The sequence below is a fragment of the Mugil cephalus genome, chromosome 13 (assembly GCF_022458985.1).
Source record: "Mugil cephalus isolate CIBA_MC_2020 chromosome 13, CIBA_Mcephalus_1.1, whole genome shotgun sequence".
In the NCBI taxonomy this organism is placed as follows: domain Eukaryota; kingdom Metazoa; phylum Chordata; class Actinopteri; order Mugiliformes; family Mugilidae; genus Mugil; species Mugil cephalus.
In genome coordinates, this window is record NC_061782.1 from 666,315 (window position 1) to 682,500 (window position 16,186).

The window sequence follows — 16,186 nt, forward strand, 5'->3', positions numbered from 1 at the left end:
TTTAGTTGTGTTTCTCGCTTCCTCTCTAATCAGTTTTCACCTGTTCGAAGAGCGTCATGGCGAACTTCTGGTGGGGGATGCAGTGTCTGGCCGTACAGATGTCTTCCTTGGTCTCATCTGAGATGTGGAAGTGGATCCTCATCAGGATGTTTTCCTGCAGCAATCAAGACAGTCACTGGTTAAAGGACGGACGGACGGACGCATGGATGGATGGACGCATGGATGGATGGACGGATGGATGGATGGACGGATGGATGGATGGACGGACATCCCATGTCGACTTACGAAACACTCTGCAGCGTCGTCCATGATGCCGAGCTGAAACCTCTGCTCGTCCTGGAAGGTTTTGGCGAGGGCGCTGCGCAGAGCGTCGGACGGTAACACCTTCTCACTGCTGTACTGGAACTGGGCGAAGATGCTCTGGAGGAGGAGGAGGAGAAAATGTGAGAAACCGAAAGGAGTCGGCTTCATGCTGCATCCGACCAACGACTTCTCACCTTCAGAGCGCAGAAGATACAGGAGTCCTCCATGCACTTATGAGTCGTGAGCTGACGGAAACTCCGACGGAAGATGTCGAGATGCCAAAGAACCTGAGAGACCGGAGACAGAACAACACAAGGGATGAGAAAGAGCTGCTGGACCCAGGCTCTCTGGGTTCATTAGGAGGGATGGGGACCGACACTGGGGACCACGGCGCTAACAGTAGTAACCAGACTGATCTGGTTCCAGTGAGTGTTTAATTAGCTTAGCCTCCTTAGCTCTATAGCTGCATGGATGGAAGTGAAGCTTCAACACGTCTGAGACCAAACGTTTGTCTAAAGTTTGTCTGGACTTCACCTCTAAAGATGCAACAAGGAGGAAACACCTGGAATTAGATTCAACATCTGACCACACATAGCATTAGCATAGCATAGCATTTTATTAAAAGGACCAGAGATGTAGCGTCTCTGATGCCTGACAGAGCCCACGCCCAGTTAGCAGCATCTCTGGAGGAGAGTCCGTGACTCAGACATGGTCGTCGTTTTGCAGAAAAACTGCTGAAAGTTTAAAGTTGCTGCTGGTTTTGAAACATTTATCTTATGATCCTGTAATGTTCTGTGTGTTCTGCTGGTTTTATTGTGATAATTCTGACAGTTTGTTGTGTATATTATCTTATGTTGGTTCATTTATTTCTTAGTCTTAATTTTATATTAATGAATGAAGTAAATATTCGGTTCAACCTGCACGTCACAAAATACCTTAAAAATAAAAAGGAGCTATTTTTAGACAAAGTTTGTATATTTTCATTCTTTAAGCATCTCCAAACTTTACACCTGAAAGTGAATTTAAAACCCACAACCACATGAGACCATTCATACAAAATATGAAGACAGGGGACATTAATATTTTTAGTTAATATTTCTAGATTCTCTGGATCTCGTCTCTCATTACCAACTTCCTAAGTGGCTTCTGAGACTATGTGCAGTGGATTCTGTATTTAAGAACCAGTTTTAAAGGTTTCCTGACTGTCACGTAGGTTTCGGCCTGGATGCATCGTCCTGACGTCCTCGGTCAACAAAGAGTCTGTTAACACGGACTAAAAATGAAGAATTTACCCATGAAAACACTGTTCAACGTCTTGTTTTGTCCAGAAAAAACAAACAAAACAAACATAAAAACTGAATTTATTTTGATGTAGGAGCAAAAAAGCATCAATTTTTAAAATATTTTTGGGGATACGACATTTAAATATTCAGTCCTTCCCTGAAAATATTCCTTAAACTATCTCATTATGTGTCTTCAACCTTCAATAAAATAACATTTAACTGCTCCAGAACTCTGCAGCAACTACGTGAAGACAATGCTGCTGGTAAAGAGAAGGTGGAAGTGAGGAGGATAAAAGAATTCTTCAAAATCCTAAATATCACAAGATCTGACAGAAAATCCTTCATCGTCCTGTGTGAAATAAACCAGATGTAATGTCCTAACTGGAAATTAAAATTAAAAGAAAATAAAAACTTACTTAAAACCTTGAAACATGACGAACTGATTCCTGATTACTAAGAGAAGAAAAGTCAAATAACTTGAACCTGTTCTGATCTGAACCGTCCGCTGACAAATACAGAAAATGAAACCGACCTGGGATGAAGGACTTGATGTTCTACAGATTCACCAGAATAACAAGCTGAAAGCGAAAGGACTGAACAGACGAGACAAACGTCTCCAAGTCAAATCCAGAGCTAAACCATCTCCAAGGTCCGATAAAGAGTCGACAGAAGGAGCCAACGTCACCGACCAATCACCTGCCGCCTCAGACGCACTCGGACCAATCAGAGAGCAGCGCTAATGCTGAGGACGAGCAGGAGACGTAGAGGAGAGAGAACGTGAACAGGAGACACTGTCAGAGAGAGTTCATCACTTCATCGTCACCAAGACGACGGCCTGAAGGAAAACCAGCGACAAGAAGACGAGAAACTACAGGAGACATTTACATCCTCCTCAAACCTCGACCTCGACCAGAGACGAGAACCCATCGTCATAGTAACGACATCATCCTGACCAGACCTGGACCAGACCGGGATTAGACCTGGACTAGACCTGGACTAGACCTGGACCAGACCAGGACCAGACCTGGACCAGACCAGGACCAGGACTGGACCTGGACCAGACCTGGACCAGACCTGGACCAGACCAGGACCAGACCTGGACTAGACCTGGACCAGACCTGGACTACACGCTACATAGCAATGCTAAGCTACCAGCCACCAAAGCTACATGCTACATAGCGATGCTAAGCTAACAGCTCACTACTAGATGGCTGCATTGTGTGTATTATCTGCAGTAGCACCATTAGACCAGTAGATGGAGACTAAAGGTTCAGATTCTATGAGTTCAGTCTCCATGTGGTTCATAGCTGATGTAGAATCATGAGGACAGACTCTAAAGGAACCAGAGGACGATAAAAACTAGACCAGATACAGATGTTTGTGGATTTGATGAGATATTGACAGAAGAAGAAACTCTGACGTGATGATGATGTGTTTTCTCTGTTAGCTGATGCTAGCTGATTAGCTCAGGCTACATGATGCTTGACATCAATGGAAAGAGAAGCTTCTCCTGTTTCCAACAGGGCAGAGTGGAGCAGAGAGGATTGTGGGTAATGTTGTTCCATTTTGACTGACCCTGTTATATATCCGGCCTTCATGGACTGATTATTTACAGACTGTCAAACGTCCAAACTGTCAGTGATGTTGTAGTTTCTTGGCTGTAGTTTGAGATCACTTCCTGGTCTGTGGAGGCGTCTCCTCTGCATCCAGACACAGAGGAATGTTTTTAATAAAACGTCCTGTTCATCTCTGTCTAGTTTTAGTTAAGTGACGTCCTGAGCTATGAATGCTGGTAAAGGCGATAATCTACAGGAAGCAGAGGCTGGTTCCCAGCTGGACTCCGCTCTGACACATACTGCAGCCTCAGCACTTTGGGTGTGTTTGTTTTCGTCTTCCTGCCCCCCCACCGGCTCCAATATGTCCAGGTAACAAACCTTCTGGACAGATCTGCGTCAAACGCTCGACGTGTTCATCTTGTTCCACTGAGCAGAGGCTGAAACCTGCCGAGAATAACAACTACAAATACACACAAAGCTGAGACCACGGAGAAAAAACTAGAGCAATTATTTCATTACTGATTCTCACAATAGTTTTATGAAAAAACTATTTTATGTTCATGTAAAACCAGAAAAAGCTGTGTTATTAGAGGCAACAAACATGTTCGAATGTTCTTCCCTTTCTTTAAAAATGAGGACGAAGAGAAAGATCCAGGACCAGAGAAGAAGAGGAGGAGGATGAGGAGCTCGTTACTACGATGTTCTTCCTCTTCGTCTTCATCATGTCGGCTCTGCCTCAGATTCGCTTCGGTTTGACGTGACGAGTCCAGACGGAGGCCGGAGGACAAGGAGACGTCCTCTTCCACCTCCTCTTCACCTGTAAACCTGGACTCCTCAGACCTCATGACCTCCCCCCATGTCTCCAGAGTCTCTGTGCTGCTCCCTGTCAGACTGGAGCCTTTTTTCCCGGTTGTCCTCCCTGATCAGTGGTTTTCTGTTCAGTCCCTTGAGTTCCCTTCACATTGTCCATGGTGTGAAATGCTCTTCCTTCCACTATTAAACACAGCCCTGAGTTCTACTGCTGCTTTTCTTCCAAACGTTTCTCCATCAATCAGGATTTATTTCTTCCTGGTAGAACATGGTTCTCCACTGTCCTTCCAGTCCGGAATAAAGGTCTTAACCCAGTAGTTTAGTAGTTTCTAGATGTTTCCTCTGCTTGATGCAGCCAATGATTTGACCCTTCTCCTCCAGACTAACATCTCCTCCACCACCAGACTAACATCTCCTCCACCAGACTAACATCTCCTCCACCAGACTAACATCTCCTCCTCCAGACTAACATCTCCTCCACCAGACTAACATCTCCTCCACCAGACTAACATCTCCTCCTCCAGACTAACATCTCCTCCTCCACCAGACTAACATCTCCTCCTCCAGACTAACATCTCCTCCTCCAGACTAACATCTCCTCCACCAGACTAACATCTCCTCCTCCACCAGACTAACATCTCCTCCTCCAGACTAACATCTCCTCCTCCAGACTAACATCTTCTCCACCAGACTAACATCTCCTCCTCCACGGGATGTGGAGGAAATGAGAAGCTCCTCATTGCATCAGTTGGTCTTAAAGAACCTGTGGAACTAATGATCCACCAGGAGGCGCTGGACTATGAGCTCAGTTACATCCAGGAGGAGGAGACTTTTATTTTTGGACTATTTGTGTATAATAGTGCGTCTGAACACTAACGCTGGTAATGAGTGTTTCCTCTTCAGTCTCAATGACTCAGCCTCCATTTAAACCAACACCAGTAATTACTGCTCTCACTGTGGCGGCAGACAATGCTCCTCCTGCTGCTCCTCCTCCTCCTGCTCCACCTCCTGCTCCTCCTCCTCCTCCTGCTCCTCCTCCTCCACCTCCTCCTTCTCCACCTCCTCCTCCTTCTCCATCTCCTCCTCCTCCTCCACTTTTGAGTCATTAAGGACAAAAATGTCTGCGTCCAAATAACTGATGAATATCTGCATAAATCTCTTAAACCACTTTAGCACATTACAAAACTAAAAAATAAACTGTTAATTCATTAGTTCTCAAAGTCACTGTTGTTTTTCTAAAAACATAAAAAAATATATTTTTATATATTTTTATATTTTATATTTTTATTGTATTTTTTCAGACCAGTCTTGGATGTGACCAACATCATCTAGAATATTGACTTGATTGTATCATTAGTTTTTTTGTAGCATCAGATTTAAAATTTACGACTAAAAATGTCCCATTGACTTTCATCACAAGCACATTTATTAATCTCTCAGTCACCACAATAAAACCACTCATTCAGGAATATGAGGCTGGATTTTATGAGAGAAAGTTCACTGACACGTTTCATTAGTCGGTAGTTTTGTAAAGTGCTGAAGTAACGTATGAATGGAGACAGATGTTCTATCGGGTCAGAGGCAGAAACCAGAGGCTTCGTTTGTCCCTGAATCTGGATCAAGTCTCCAGGTCTCCAGCCATGTGGTTCTGGTTCTGGTCCAGTGGAAGGTAGAGATCCATCAGAGGCAGCAGCTGATTCAATGCTCTACTGACCACATGGTGGCGCTGCTGCATACAAACCTTTCTACTACAAACCTTTCCTTCCTTCCTTCTTTCTGTACTTCTTTACATCCTTCTTCCCTTCCTAGGTTTCCTTCCTTCCTTCCTTCCTTCCTTCCATCTATACTATTTTAAATCCGTCCTTGCTTCCTTCCTTCTTTGTTTCCTCCCTTTTCCTTCCTTGTGTACTTCTTTACATCCTTCCTTCCTTGCTAAAGTAAAGAAGACCTTAACCTGAGAGTCCTGTTCCTAAATCTGGGTCAGGCCTCCAGTCCCAGTCAGCTGATCCTGGTTCTGATCCAGAGCTCTAGATGTGAGAGTTGTGCCGGTACCTGCAGAGCGCTGTTCAGGAAGCAGCTGTTCTGTCCTGGTTCGTTGCTCAGTCCTTTGCTGGGAGCGATGGACGTCATGGTGCGAGGCGTCAGGATTCCCTGCATCCCACCGCCTCCGCCTCCGCCTCCGCCTCCGCCTCCTCCAACACCTCCACCTCCACCGCCACCTCCGCCGCCGCCGCTTCCTCCGCCTCCTGATGCAAAGTAGTTCCTCTTCCAGGACATGTCCCTGTCTCGTCTGTGTCCTGGTTCGTCTCTTGGCTTCACTTCCTGCAGAGATCAGCTTCCTCTGGTTCGCTCCCGTATCCAAGGAGACAGATCCATGTCCTCCGGCCGAGAGGACGGCGGAAATAAAAGAAAAGCAAAAACTCTCCAAAGGACGGAAAAAGGTCCAAAAAAAAAACTAAATTAAGGGAAAAGTGGTAAAAATGGATCCGCTCAGAGTAAAAAATGATAAATATCCATCAGGTTCCAGCGGCCGAGTATTCAGTGACGTTACGTCCAAAGCTTTCAGGAACGACCTTTGACCTCCTCTCACACGCCAACGGGAGCTGGGGGGGCGTGGCCACTCTTCATCGCCATCGGCTGAGGTTGAACAGGATCACTCTGCACGAGAAGAACACAAACATCCAGGAGATGGAAACGAGAAGACAAACTACAACAGTGACGTCTCTTTATGTTCCGTCAGTTCTCTGCTGATTTGTGCCTGTGGTTCCTGTTTACTGTCCATTACTCTTATGATATTACTGTTTCTTATCATTGTTGGTTTGCAGTCATTATATCACATATAATACACATAATTCTAATGTACGTTAAAGGTTTACTCTTATACCATGTAAGTATTGTGTGTGAACCTTTGGGATCAGACTAGTTTTCTGCTGGTAGTAACTCCATCATTAGATCCTTCTGTCAGCAGGTCAAATGTTTTACTAACATGCACGAAATAAAACTAAAAAAAAATAAATAAAAAAAAAGAACCAGAAACAATTGAGAGTTATTTTCCTGGCAGACGGTTTATTTAGCAGCTCGTTTAATCACGTTTCTGTTCCGTTTCCTCACTAATGGTAAAACTTCCTGCACATGTTTCGCGTTAAAAGAAGATTTCAGGATCGTCAGCGAGTGTTTTCTGTGGCTGATAAAAGCTGCTTGTGTTTAAATGCTGATTAAAGTTTGAAAGAAAACAGCCAGCGCTGCTCAGTAATAAGCAGGATGGTGAGAAGTGACTAGAGTCCAGGCTGCACAGGGAGATAATTGAAGGCTGTGCAGATGTAATGACGCCTCTAAAGGTCGACTCATCCTGGACAAACTTTCAGGGATTATTTAAAAATTAAAGATCAGAAAAACACTGGAGGCGCAATGATGCCTCTGAACTTCACCAGGTTAAATGCTGAGGATGGGAGAAAGAATCACAAACTCTTTGTTCAAATCTACTTTCCCCAATTTAAATGCTTCATTTTGTCTGCGTTTATGAGCCGTGTTGGCAAAAGTTACAGTGAAATGTTTACTTCAACTATCTAGTAACATGAAATAATATCCGTCTGAGGAAAAACTTAACACAGATTAAAACCTTCACCGTCACGGTTTAAGTTGGAAAAAGTAAAAAGTGTGGACACAGTTTGGATTTTTTTGCTCTGAACTGAAAAGCAGAGCTGGACATGTGGAAAGATTTCTGTAAACTTTTATTTATTATGTATGTGAAGTGTTTTCATCTCAAAGCTCCTGTTTGCAGCTCATAAAAGCAGCCGTTTAATTCAGAAAGTCTAGATTTTTCATTGATTCTGTTGGAAAGGTTTTAGAAGATACAGTGGGGGAAATAAGTATTTGATCCCCTGCTGAATTTGTAAGTTTGCCCACTTCCATAGAAATGATCAGACTCTGGTTTTTATGGATGTTTACTGGTTATGGGTATAGACAGAATATCAGTCGAAAATGCATAAAAAACACACAATCTAAAAGTTATAAATTGTTATGTATTTTATTAAGGGAAATAAGTATTTGATCCCCAACAATTCACTTAGAATTCAGGCTCCTACAGATTGGCTGGTGCGCATGTGGCACACAGCTATGCTCAGTCAACTAATTACCAATACTCCTGATCTTAACTCGTCATGTATATAAAGCACACCTGCTCTAAGAATCAGTTTCTTACATTCCAACTTCTACAGCACCATGGGCAAGACCAAAGAGCTGTCAAAAGATGTCAGGGACAAGATTGTAGACCTGCACAAGGCTGGTATAGGTTACAAAACCATCAGCAAAAGGCTTGGTGAGAAGGTGACAACTATTGGTGCCATTATTCGCAAGTGGAAGACCCATAAAAGGACCATCAACTGTCCTCGGTCTGGAGCTCCCCGCAAAATCTCGCCTCATGGAGTGAGGATGATGATGAGAAAGGTGAGGGAGCAGCCTAAAACAACACGGCAGGAGCTTGTTAATGATCTGGAAGCAGTTGGGACCTCCGTCACCAAGAAAACAGTTGGCAACACACTGCGCCGTTATGGATTGAACTCTTGCAGTGCCCGCAAGGTCCCCCTGCTCAAGAAGGCACATGTACAGGCCCGCCTTAAGTTTGCCAGTGAACATCTAAATGACTCAGAGAAGGCTTGGGAGAAAGTGCTGTGGTCTGACGAAACCAAAGTTGAGCTATTTGGCATTAACTCGACCCGCCGTGTTTGGAGGATGAAAAAACGTGAGTATGACCCAAAGAACACCATACCCACGGTTAAGCATGGAGGTGGAAACATCATGTTTTGGGGCTGTTTTTCAGCAAAGGGTACAGGGCAACTTCACCGCATTATGGGGCCAATGAATGCAGCCATGTACTGTAACATCTTGGACAAAAACCTTCTTTCCTCAGCAAGAACACTGAAGATGCCTCGTGGGTGGGTTTTCCAACATGACAATGACCCAAAACATACTGCCAGGACAACAAAGGAGTGGCTCAAGAAGAAGCATATTAAGGTCATGGAGTGGCCTAGTCAGTCTCCAGACCTTAACCCGATCGAAAACCTGTGGAGGGAGCTGAAGCTCCGAGTTTCCAAGAGGCAGCCAAGAAACTTGAAGGATTTAGAGACTGTCTGTAAAGATGAATGGGCCAAAATCCCTCCTGCGCTGTGTGCAAACCTGGTGACCAACTACAAGAAACGTCTCATCGCTGTGCTTGCCAACAAAGGTTTCTCTACAAAGTACTGACTTGTGTTGTGCTTGGGGATCAAATACTTATTTCCCTTAATAAAATACATAACAATTTATAACTTTTAGATTGTGTGTTTTTTATGCATTTTCGACTGATATTCTGTCTATACCCATAACCAGTAAACAACCATAAAAACCAGAGTCTGATCATTTCTATGGAAGTGGGCAAACTTACAAATTCAGCAGGGGATCAAATACTTATTTCCCCCACTGTATAACCTTCATAAAGGTAAATATGTTCTCTTTTCTATGAGTCCAGGCTGGAAGTATAGAAATATAGTTAAGAGTTTAAGTTCAAGTTGAATTGCTAATGAATAAATCTTAAAAATGGGGGGAAATGTCTCTTGCTTTAGTCTGAAGACATCATCCTCATCATTCCACTTTTTATTATGGCAAAAATCTGCAAAACTGAAGAGTCGCAATTTAACTCGAATCCTTAAAAAAAAGAAAACGTGATGACGTAATTCCAGTGAACCGATGACAAATACATCAGAGCAGTTACTGTGAAAATCATCGAGAGCAATTATTCAATCAATCTGGCAGCTGTTTTAACATCCTCCACTAGGGGGCGCTGGACTCAGAGGACAGTGAGACCCAGAACTAAACAGCAGGTGGCAGCAATGAGCCAGAATCACACTTATTTTTAGAAACAATGAGCTTCTGTCATTTAACTGGTTATTCGTTAGTTATTTTTCTCTAAAGTTACTGGTCGGCTGCGTCAGATTATCCCGTCATTACTTCTCTCTGTGACAACTCCTCCCAAACACCAGGCGGCGCTGTCTTCATCTCCTCCACCTCATTATTGTTGTTGTTGTCCTGGTGTAATCAGATTACTTTATTCTTCCATGGGGAAACATTCAACTGTTCGTCCACATCTCTTCTCCTCCATCGCTTCACTGAAGGAGGACGAACGCCTCCTTTCTCCTTCTTCACCTCCAACTCTTCTTCCTCCTCCTTTGCTCCTTCACCACCTCCTCCTTCCTTTTTCTACTCTTCATTCTTCTTCTTCTCCTCCACCTTCACATGCTTTCCTCCATCTTCTCCTCCTTCACCTCCTGTTCTTCATCTTCTTCGTTCTCCGTCGCCTCCTCATCTTCTTATTTTCTCCTCCTCCTCCTCCTCCCCCCATGCATACTGCTGAATTTAAACTTGTTCTTCAGAGGACAGACCATAAACCAGCACTAACCGTCCCACTGTGACTTTCTTTCATCCATCCATCCATCCATCCATTCATTCATTCATTCATTCATTCATTCATCGGAGGAGCTGCAGGAAGAACCAGACCTACAGGTTGTTTGAGTCGTGGTTCATTTAAAACACCATAAACAATAAAGCTGAGTTTCTGGTTGTGTTGTAAAACCATCTCAATGAGCAGCTGCGCGCTGTTAAACCTCCTTAAAAACATCCCGGACTTCTTTACTTTTTATTTCCAACTAAAACGAGTGAAACCAGCGCCGCAGTTTGTCCTGTTTAACGGCGTCATCGCTCTCTGCGCCACCACACCAGACTCCATTCACAGATTTATCACTGTAACACGCATTTGCTTAAATATACAATATACTCGCCCGATAATATTAGACATTCACTTTTATGAATCCACACGAACCACTCTTCATATCGGCTTTAGTTAGATCCAGTGTGCAGAACGTACTCAGTGGGAAAATGCGTGTGTTTTAACGCTGCTCCGTGGCTTTTATCCGGAGATGAGAAGCACCGAGAACGGACGAGAAGAGTTTAAATTCCACCAAAACCAGATGAAGGCTGGCATGGAAGCTCGTCACCGGATGAATCAGCGTCTTTCAGGCCGTGTTTCGTCCTTACCGGAGGACCGGCGAGGAGAAACGGTGTGCCGGTAAAACTGCACGTTTTGTGAACGGAGTACGGTGCAGAGCTCGGTGCGCACCGGGGCTACATTACATCACTTCCAGCAAACTTCACGGAGAACAATGAAGCGGTGCAGCGGCTCGGTGGCCCGCTCGGACCCGGCGACGTCTCCTCCAGCTCCGGTGGAAACGCGCACAAACAAAAAAAAAACAAAAGCACCGGAGCCGCGGGGATCTTAACTACGTCTGCGTGTAGGTTGCAGCCGTTTGTAACCGGTACCGGGCTGTTAGCTAACGCCGGTGAATGAGAGGGGCGACCGGAGCTAATACGCAGCCCGGGGATCAGGGACGTGGAGGCGGGGAGAGAGCTCACCTGTGGCCGGGGCAGAGGAGGGAGACCCGGGGGAAACGGAGCCGGTTCGTCCGCGGAGTCCGGAGAGCGGCGGTGTTAGTGGTTCTGGTGTTTGGAGGTTTGGAGGCGGGACCGGAGGCGGGACCGGAGGGGGCGGAGCTACTACCTGCAGCACGGAGGGAGCACGAGCGCCGGCGCGTGCGCAGCTCTGAGCACGTGAGGGTGTTTGTGTGTTGGCGGTGACGTCATGGTCGTTTTCAAAACACGCAGTAAAAATAAAAAATAAACAAATTCATAGACATATTATATACGTTTGCATGTACGGAAGCCCGAAGGTCATTCACCACACATCACCCCCCGTTCCCATGGTAACGAGTTAACTTAATATTTAATTCACAGAGAGTCCATCATACATGAGCCCGCTGCCTGATGGATGCCCTCATTACTAACGAAAGTAACAACAATAATAGTCTAATGAAAAGGCCTGGGCCAGAGATAATGACGACATTAACTCCACATCTACAGAAAACACAGGAAATTAACTCGTTCACACATGTGTGATCAAAACTAGAGAACAATTTATGAGCATTTGATTTCCTAAGAACTAATGTAAATTTCCTATCTTCAGTTTGAAGGAATGTTTGTTGTGGCTATAACATGCTGCTGAATTTATCCCCAGGGGACAATTCAAAGTACACAGAGCAACAACAACACAAGTCTGAGAGGAAAAGCTCAGTTAAAGATTTAACATAGGAAAAACAAATGAATAAACATATGCATGAAATAAATGAAAAAGGAACACACACCTGGTTATGAGTAGTGCACAACCCAGGCACTGAAACAAACGAATATATTTTACTGATCAAACTTAGAGAACAGTGAGTGTAGCACAGAGAAAACATCACTAACACTGTTAGTGATTAGTAGGAAATGTTTTAAATGACTAGTCTCTCACACCGCTCTGATGTGATCCTGGTCCACTCCTCTTCCACAGTTCAGTGGCTCTGGTGTTTTTTTTTAGCCATAACTCTGTCGCCGAGGATTTTCCATTGGGTTCAGATCAGGACTCTGGGCCTTGTCATTACGTTCTGCTGTGTGACGGAGGCCGATGATGCACGTGGTCCAACCAGGTTCTGATGAACATTCGCATTCATTGTGTCATGTAGCTGCAGAGAAGCAGCTCCACACCAGCACACTTCCTCCTCCGCCTTTCACCGACTCCTTCACACTCTGGGTTCAGTCGGCCCCCGTTTCCCCGAATAAATGAAACTTGCTTTGGACCGGTCCTCCTCCGTCTTAGCTTAGCCTCTAGCTGCTAATGAACGGCTAGAGGCTAGCTGATAAACGCTGAGGCACCGTGTGACCAGTCAGATCCTTTGGTCTGTTGCTGTGTTGAACAGACGGAGATTCACCACATCATCTCGTCCTCTCTTGTATTTGTCTTTCATGGACAAACATCCTTCTTGCAAAGATGCAACAGAAATGTACAGATTTGTTACGACCACGGTCTGTAGCTCCGGCTGAAAGATTCCTCCCTGCGGAGGTTTCGGTCACTGTGGAGCCACTTAAAAACGGTTTGTCAGATAATGGAGGAAATTAGCAGCAGGGGCCAGATTAACGCCAGGAACTGGGAGGAGTCTGAAAGTTTGATCAGTGTTTTTAAATATCTCAGTCACTTCATTTATACTGTGCTTTAGAACATATGTAAGACATGAAATATGCTAAATAAAATGAACAGTAGGACTAAACAGTGACCTTGAAATGTAGGAAATTGGAGGTTGTTCTCTAATTTTGATCACCAGTGTTTATGACAACACATCAATAATAAATACATTTATATACGTATTATACGTAGGGAAATGCATAAAAAACATATAAATCTTTCATATTAAAATGATAATTATTAGGAAAATTTACTTCACAAATGGATGTAAAACTACTGTTGATGCTAACTGTTTCCCTGTGCTAAGCTAGGCTAATGCTAAGCTAGGCCGATGTCTGCTCGTGCCGCTCTGCAGTGTCTCACTACAGATAGATTTTAGGATAAAATGGGACGGTAGTTTGTTTTTCATGGTGCCCATGTCATTAGATAATTAGATCACCATTATCTGATCAATACAGTTCCATCAGAAAATCACTGGAGGCTGGTGGAGAAAACAGAACGAGAGGAGCTGAAGTCAACAGCGACACAGAGAGCGGTGGTGTTGACCGAGCTATTGACCGAGCTATCGATCGCATTAGGCACTGGAGGCGTGTCAGGATCAATAGGCGGCAGCTCTCACTGCAGGAGCTGTCAACACGTTAGCTCTAATAAACAGACTCAGAACAAAATGTCCTCGTTACTGATTCATCTATAGAAATATTCTTCTTTTTAATATCGCACCGCATCCTGCAGACACGTCACAGCTCCTCCACCGCTAAGGCCTCCGTCACGCTAACAGCTGCAGCTACGCAGAGCTTCAGTCATCAACCTCTAATTATACGATTTTAACCATAGACTGGGTATAAATATGGAACAGATCCTCTAGAGTGAAGCCAAAGCTAGTAGAGCTCCCCCTGGTGGCTGGATGCTGCAATATGGGTCATAAGCTCCTCCCCCTCCATGTAAGTGGGCGGGGCTTGGGCCAAAATAAAACACTAAAACACATCAAATATTTCTTTAAGGATGGTTTCAGTCATTTCAGGTGGTTAATATGATGTTGAAGAATGTTCCAGTGTCAGTATTTTAGAAGTTTTGTTTTAGTTTCGTTATTTGCCGTCATAGAAACAGGATGTGACATAATGTTGCCATGCCAACCATGCCATAAAGAGGTCTGCGTGGGACCGTGAGAATTGCAAAAACGATTTTTATCAATAAGTTCAACATTTCCTTGTAGCTAGTGGAGGTGGAGCAGAGTATAGGATTAATAAAAGAAAAGCACCAGTGAGTCTGGAGGAAGAGTGGGCGGGGCATCAATGTCATGGCTCCGCCCTTGAACCATACTGACCCATATCTTGGGACAATAGAGTCAGTTTGGATGAATGAGAGAAAGTGGAGAAGTGGCGTCCATATTTATATACAGTCTATGGAGGAGAATGAATTAGTTTTTTGTTGGAGTTAAGTTAAACACAGACTAAAGCTGCTGGATGAAGAGATAACAACACACGTCTGGTTTAAGGCTGATGATACAGAACTAGTTTTAGTTCGCTGTCCTTCCAGAGAACACATCATGAGAAGACGAAGCGACGGCGTGAAACATGAGACTGGAAATGTGGTCGGCTGTAAATCCACGAGGTTTAATGAAAAAACAGAAGGCGTGAGGAGGAGCTGGTCTCATGTGGAGCTGCTGCTGTTTGGGTGGAGAACACATCTGAACCACAGCTCAGCCTCCAACATTCCTCAGCTGGAAACTCCTCCGCCTGGCGTCTCTGAAACTGGCCTGAGCTGGACCAGGCCTCCTCTCCCTCTTCTTATCTTCTTCAATAAATAAAAAAAAAAAACGAATTTCTCTCACTCAGTTGATTTTGTTATTGTGCTTTTTTTTGGTTTGCTTTTGTTGTAGAAGTTAGAATGACCATAAACTAATGTCACGTCCACATCCAAAAAAAAAGCAGAAAAGAGTTTTGACAAGTCTCGCTGCCTTTTTAAACATTATTTTCATGACCTGACATGATGTCGGCACAAAAATGTCCATCTCATGAAAAGTCAGCACATTGCCACCGCTGTAGTTTAAAGTTTTAATTGAAGTGAGGTTCCTTAGATGCTCTGTTTATCCACAAAGTGTTTTTTAAAGGCTGTAAAATGTCCCAACATGACACGCCTCGTTTCACAGCGTCCTAAAGTCACAAAATGTCCACAAAGAGACACGACATGCCAACCAACCGGAGGCCTAATGACTGACACATTTAAAGCATAGACCGTATATAAATATGGAGACGCCACGTCTCCTCGTCCTCTCATTGGTCCAAACTGACTCTATTTTCTCAGAGATACGGGCGGCGCCATCTTGTCAGTTTAGAGCCAGAGTCTGATCAGTGCGGTCCGAGGGCGGAGCCACGGTGTCGATGCCCCGCCCACTCTTCCTCCAGACTCACAGATGTTTTCCTTTAATGAATCCTACGCTCTGCTCCACCTGCACCAGCTACAAGGACATGTTGGATTATACCCTGAACTTATTTTTTGTTTTTGTTTTTGTTTTGTCTTTTGTTGCCATTATGTCACATCCTGTTTCTATAGCGTCAAATAATGGACTCAAACTAAACTTATCCAAAACATTGACATTGACATTATATTAACTACCTGGAATAACTGAAACCATCGTTGACGACTGTTGTAGTGTTTTAGTTTGGCCCAAGTCCCGCCCACCAACATGGAGGGGGTGGAGCTTATGACCTATAGCTACATATATGTGTGTGTGTGTATTTACACAGTATTTATACAGTCTGTGGTTTAACGTTTCCCTCCACAGGGACCTCACACAGGTCACTTTTGTTTTGTTGTTTTATTTAAAATTTCCAGCCTTCAGTCATTTATTTCCATATAGTTGTTTTCGGTGTTTGCTAATGTTTGCTAATGTTTGCTAATGTTTGCACACCCATAAATAACATGTTATGGAAAAGTCCGTGTGTCTTGGTAATTAAACAGTCACCTGCCCTCTACCTGTCTGTCTGGCTGAAGGTGACTAACAGTCTGTTGACACTCGGTGTGTTTGCTGAGGTCATGTGACCGAGGCAGCACAGGTGTAACGTGGAGGAGGATGATGTCATACAGGGACAGAAACATGGAGGCAGAAAAACAAAGATGAACCAAAGCTGGACTCTACGAGGACAGAG

The 16,186-nt window shown here is 44.2% G+C and overlaps 1 protein-coding gene across 5 annotated transcripts in view; it reads right to left on the minus strand.

The window, feature by feature from the left end:
- usp54a (ubiquitin specific peptidase 54a) overlaps positions 1–16,186 on the minus strand; it is a 39,161-nt gene that overhangs the window by 20,540 nt on the left and 2,435 nt on the right. For 3 of the 5 annotated variants that reach the window (XM_047602438.1, XM_047602437.1, XM_047602435.1), the window contains exons 1-5: positions 11,396–11,586; positions 6,005–6,610; positions 498–590; positions 286–420; positions 41–154 (exon numbers count right to left, since the gene is read on the minus strand). In XM_047602438.1, the coding sequence (XP_047458394.1) occupies positions 41–154; positions 286–420; positions 498–590; positions 6,005–6,229 (567 nt within the window). In that variant the 5' untranslated portion in view covers positions 6,230–6,610; positions 11,396–11,586. Of the gene's footprint in view, positions 1–40; positions 155–285; positions 421–497; positions 591–6,004; positions 6,611–11,395; positions 11,590–16,186 lie in introns of those variants that run through there. The other 2 variants (XM_047602439.1, XM_047602436.1) reach the window with 2 other exon arrangements.